Here is a 6000-nt window from a genome sequence, read left to right as displayed (position 1 = left end):
AATACTGAAAATCTTTAGAGAGAATTCCTTGGAATGCAAAATCCAAACAAACTTTGTATTTTCATTTAAGGGCAAGATTCCATCATCTTTATTTACACAAGTAGCATCCTGCTCCCTATGTTATTTTGCTGCAAGCTAGAGTCTCAAGCAGTGAAAATCATCATAGTGCCATTAGGATTTACTGCATTGTATTAAACTTCCAATGAAAATTGGGCTGAGCAGTTTTGTCTGTGGAATAATGCACTACCTGTAACTAGTAAAGGTTCTCAAACATAGCCCTACACTTAATAATTTGGCACATTTACAACTGGCGTTACTCAGTAACTTATCAGATGACAATAGTGGAGCTCTTCTGTAAAATATAGGTTAAGCCCATATTTGTATGACTGTACATCTGAAGTATAAAAACCACGATATGTAGTACACTTGAACAGTTAAAAAATATAACTTATTTTATTTGTAAACTATCAATGCAAGATACTCAGCAGCAAAGAAGCCATGTTCAATGTCTTCTGATCTTTTATAAAGATCCGTTGCTGTAAGTAATATAATCGTCTCCAAAACATCTGAGGTTACATGTAGAAACAATCAAGGCAATATTATTTGTACATATTATTAAACATGCAAAAAATTTCCTGAAGAATATTGCCCAAACGTAGAAAGTCATCTGGATCTCAAATTTTCCTTGGTAGCATCTGCTTTGTAAGTATGGCTCACATGTGGCTCCAGAGTACTTCAGTTTATTTTGGAGAATTGGCACCTTTAATAACAGGCTCCCTATTCAAATATGTGGCCCAGTAAACTAAGTTAAAAGTTCCAAACAGCACTGGAAAAATTATCCGGGACATTTTGTCAATCTTACTGATGCTGTTGTAAGTCTTTTTGCTTTCAGCAGGCTTTTCTTCTGCAGGCTTCACTGGAGCAGATGTAGTGTTTGAGATGACAGATGAGGCTGAGTCCTTTGGCATGTTTGGTGCAGGAGTCATCTTCCCAGTGCTGTAGGTATTAGTTGGTTTATTTCCCAGCAAGTTGCGCTCTTTTTTCTGCAGTGTAAAGAACAAAATGTTATACCACAAGAACAGAAAGTGGAAACACATTCTCAAGATACTGACTCAGAAAGCTGAACACCATAATCAAGCGTGCTAGTAAATGCCTGTTGGCTATTCTGACTGTCTATCAAACAGATGTTTCTGCCTTGATTTTGTAGCCCCTACTCAGGTGAGACCTTCCCTGATGGAGAAAGCTAAGACTCACTGGCTGGACCCACATCCCACCTGGCATGTGCATTAACAGCTTTTGTCAGTGAGATGTGGTCTTGCATCTGCACAGGTTGCTGCCCCACAGACAGCTGACAAGATGTGAACCTCATTTCCCCAGCTGCTGCAAAGAGTGTGGGGAAGGGCTCATTGCCCCTGCCAGCTTGCCCTCTTTATAAGGCTCTTTTGGGATGCCTGTGGGTACGAGCTCTCTCTAGGAGATGATTTACTAAGAGTCAGTCCTATCCCAAAAGTTCATTTCAGCATGAAACTCACAGGTTTTTGTTTTCACAGAACCAGTCTTTGGTTCCTTTTTTCACTGTGGTGGGACTCCGACTCATGGAGCTCAGTGTGAGCTTTGTCATTTATTTAGGAGAGCACACACAAATAAGGAGAAACTTATCTGCAGAGATAAGTTTCATAGCGTATGTCCGCTATTATCAGAAGTCTAATCACTGAAATCCCATGCCCCATGTACTCAATGCCCAATGTGCTTCTGTAAACAGTCCTCTTCATATGGATGATAGAGACTGGTAGTTTATCTCCGTGAAGAGAAGGCACCGTATTTCCTTACAAATGTTTCTCTACAGGAAGGTAAAAGTATGTCATGAGGTAATTAAATACCTTTCTCACAAAGAAGCTGAAAATTGACCGTTCAGTTATTTCAACTATGCTGAATACCTACTTTTTATTTTAGGTATTTAAAAAACGTAAGTTAAACACCTTGATTTTCGCAGCTTCCTGGGCTTTTTTGCCATCCCATGCCCAACTCCTCTTAGTGAAATAGTTGACTGTTGCAAATTCAATCAATGCAGAAAATACAAAGGCATAGCAAACAGCTATAAACCAGTCCATTGCAGTAGCATAGGCCACTTTTGGCAAAGAGTTACGGGCACTGATACTTAAGGTGGTCATGGTGAGGACTGTTGTTACTCCTGCAAAGAAAAAAAAATAAGAGTTTGCTAACCCTTATGAGATCCCAAATGAGTTATGAGCAGATCCCAATTCAGCAGGATACCTAAGAAGGCCACATGAAATCAATCAGTGTTTGCATACCAGTTTGACAGAGTAAGAAAAAATGAAAGCCTTCATCCTCAGATGTTTTACTCTATGAAGTTCTGGTTAGTTCTAGCTGTAGCGTATTTAAATAAGTATTTTTAGGGCAAGATAAGCTCAGGGTTTATAACTGTCGGAGTGAAGTGGGATTATATATTTTGTTTTCTTATACAGAGATTGCATGTATCAAATTGCTGACTGTTACTGGTTTCCTTGACTGTAGCTCCTCCTTTCCCGTATGACAGTAAATGACAAAACAGCCGCTGCTTTCATCTGTGGAAAGATTTCCCCAAGAGCAAAAAACTTAACTCTCAGTTACAGCTTTGTAAACCTAGTGTCAGCAAAGTCAGCAAAGTGATGCTACTACCTGTATTCTCCCCATACAGCTTGCTGAGCTGATTTTTGAACAAAGCTGCCAACTGACTTGAGGAGGCTTGTACAGAAGAGTGACTCCTTTAAAATAGCTGAAGAAAGTTTTACTTAATAAACTGTTCCCACTCCCCTTGTTTTTCATCTAGTAGAAATTTTGTATTTCATCAACCTTCACTTAAGAAAGTGCTTATTTTCTGCAATCTTCTAGTGATAAATCAAGTAATTTAATGACACCCTAAAGGTTTTTTCCGTAACAATTTCTTCAGTAAATACACATTTTCTAAATGCAAAGTCATATTAATTTGTTTTATGGTAGTAGAGATAATTGTCACTAATTAACCTCTACATGGTTTTCCCAGATAAACTTCCTACAACGAAGATAAACAAAATGTATTGAAGTGATATCTGCTTCAAATGCTTAGCTAGGGTATACATTAAATATGATAATCCGTGTATCTTTTCTAAACCATCCAGTATCCATCCAAGTGGAAAAAACCCAACACAAATCACACCAATCTGATTCTTCTTTCTTCTGTCCCTAACTTTCACATAATTGATTGACCAATTTCTGTCATAACTTTACAAAAACAGCCCAGACAGGGCTTTTAAACCTATTTTGAGTTTAAACCAGAAGAGAATGAGAAAACATTTACAACATCTCAAGCAGAAATAAACAGTAGTGAACTGTGTTTTTGTAACAGCAAATCACTTTCACAAGCCACAAAGATCCTACCTGTGTTCTAGGAGAAAGTGGGATACTCACCAAAGACAGTTCTAGCAGGGACAGATTCTCTGTTTAGCCAAAATGACACTTGCGATAAGATCACAGTCATAATGCAAGGAAGGTACGTTTGGATGACAAAATAACCAATTTTTCTTTTCAGATGAAAATGGGCTGTCATAATAGTATATTCACCTAGAAGAAGAAGAATGTGCATGTGAGTAAAATAAGGCAGGCTTATTGATTTAGAGACTGAAAGAGACCAGCTCCAACCCCCATTTGAGGATACCACTCAGCCATTCTTAATTGCATGAAAAATGTCTGGATTTTTTCACTGTGGAAAACCAAGACTTGAGACAGAGGTGCTGCTAGATCCTCATAGTCTTCACATTCAGTCTCCAAAGCAGAAGACAATGACTGCTATTTCTATTACACTGAAAAGCTGCAGTTCTCCTATGCACCTGGAATGTTGTGATGTTCACAGGCTTAAAAAATCTGGTGTGCTGGCACTGCCTCAACACTGTCTGGTTTTGACTCTTGTAGCATAGTAACAATTCAAACTCTCCGTAGCGTAGTAACAATTAAGGCCCTCGACTCTTAGAAACCTGATTTAGCAGCAGGATTTAACCTCATTAGGGAAACTGTTATGGCCAAGCCATCAGTTTTCAAGAATGAAAATGTGTCCATACACTCCTTCTGCATCACACTTCAGGGATTGGCAGTCCCAGAATCTTCTGCAAGAACTGCCACTTTGTACATGGATCCTGGGATGTCTTCCTGATCTGAGTACCCAAACTCTTCAGATTGCTGCACCAGGAAAAAAAAAAAATCCCTCTAGTGCATTCAGTGTTTCTAGAATTTGGAACACTTTAGCCCTTGGAAAGATTATCTGTTTCTGGATAGATATTGTGTCCTGTCTTTTTCACCTGTGCAATGAATATTGTACTGCCTGCATGTAGAGCTCCCTAAAACTTGCCACAGCAGTGCTAAATTCCATTTCTTTTTCATATGCCAAATTCACAGCATTGCCTTAATATGCCTTTTATCGGCTTCTCTGAATTTCAATAAAAGCCTAAAAAAATGCACTCAAAAATCGACAGACCAGCTGTCACCTTCCCTAATGTTTCAGAAAAAATCAAACTTCAACCAGTTCTTTCAGATTGTTCCTAGAAAACCATATAGTTGTTACTGAGGGCTATTCCTGGTGGTAACTGCTCCCTGGTTCTTTCAGAGTGTTTCTAGAAAATCAGGTAGTTGTTACTGAAGGCTATTCATGATGGCAACTGCTCCCAAATCCAAAATCTTGCTAGCTAAAAGCATGCTACTATTTGCCTAGGAAATATAACAATAAAAACAAAATATAAGAATAAAAAACAACCCATCCCTTCAAGCCCTAACAGTTCTTCACTGATATCAAAGTAATTTAAAAGCATGCATTCAGTTGGGTACTGATGAATCAGAGTAATGCCTGTTTTGAAATATATGTTGTCCTCCAAGAATAAAACAACTATAGCTATAATCTCTGTTGCAAGACTTGACTGTTAGTCTCTACAGAACATCTACAAAAGGAAAATACCTAACAGACTGATTCTGCCTTAAGTGAACAGCCTGAGTTGAGCTGTGGCCAGCATTACTAAGCTATTAGATTTGGCAGATTACTTCTAAGTGACAATATGGCTAATTAGCAGGGAACAGGTTTTCAGGGAATGGGGTTTTGCAGGTACAGCTGCACTGATATACTATGCTACAGGAGCTCTGCTATTCTGCATCAAGTTTACAGACCTTGCTCATGCTGAGGATATTAGACAGAAAGTGAAATAACACGGAAATACCTTAACTGACATCCTGCCCAAATCTTTATGTCTTTCTCTGGAGTCTGATTTTCTGGTGAAACGGTTCCCTGAGTGATGTGGAATGATGTGAAACTGGGGAGAAAACCCCTGCAAAGCAAAGCCTAATTCCCTTCTATTTGGTGTAATTTTGAACCAGGCCGAACATGCAGTGGTCTCAGGAGGAACCCCCCTTGCTCTTTATTTAGGAGTATTTAGTTTGTGGATTACCCATAAAATATGACAGGAGCAGCAGGGTCTGCCTGCCTGTAATCTTTTTCTCAGTTGCTACTGCACTGGGATGTGTTTGAGTCACAGTTTCCCTGCTCTCTACAGAGTGACAATGTGCATTATTGATTTTGACAGTATGCTCTGAGAGCTGGCATAAAAAAAAGAATCTACATAGCTTCAGAAGAGCAACAGGACCCTCTTTTTTTTTCATTTTTAAAATACAGAAAGTGAATGCCTACATTCTGATGACCCTCCACAGCTGATTTTTAGCTTACCATTTTCTTTAACCTATCAAAGCTCTTATCTCCACTGAAATAATCACAGCATCATGATTTTGTACTAGCTCTTCTCCCAGACAATATATTCTTTGATTTACCATGCTGTCATTTTCAAAGATGCCTATACTAGGAATACTTCCTCCAGGAGACTTAGGGCTTAAGAAAACCCCACAGCTTGGTTTTTAATGCCTTGGGACTGCTGCTTAAAGTAAAGCTAAAAGCTGCCTGAGCTGGCCTGTTGTTTATAGAACAAGATA

General features: G+C 38.9%; 1 protein-coding gene across 1 annotated transcript in view; it reads right to left on the bottom strand.

Annotated features, from left to right (window-relative positions):
* Positions 1-511: 511 nt before the first annotated feature.
* Positions 512-6000, bottom strand: part of GABRA5 (gamma-aminobutyric acid type A receptor subunit alpha5) — a 55632-nt gene continuing 50143 nt past the window's right edge. The window contains exons 8-10 of the mRNA XM_069006191.1: positions 3448-3600; positions 1980-2191; positions 512-1043 (exon numbers count right to left, since the gene is read on the bottom strand). Coding sequence (XP_068862292.1) covers positions 741-1043; positions 1980-2191; positions 3448-3600 — 668 coding nt within the window. The 3' untranslated portion in view covers positions 512-740. The remainder of the gene's footprint in view (positions 1044-1979; positions 2192-3447; positions 3601-6000) is intronic.

Source organism: Aphelocoma coerulescens, chromosome 1 (assembly GCF_041296385.1).
Source record: "Aphelocoma coerulescens isolate FSJ_1873_10779 chromosome 1, UR_Acoe_1.0, whole genome shotgun sequence".
Lineage (NCBI taxonomy): Eukaryota > Metazoa > Chordata > Aves > Passeriformes > Corvidae > Aphelocoma > Aphelocoma coerulescens.
This window is presented reverse-complemented; position numbering and strand designations above follow the sequence as displayed.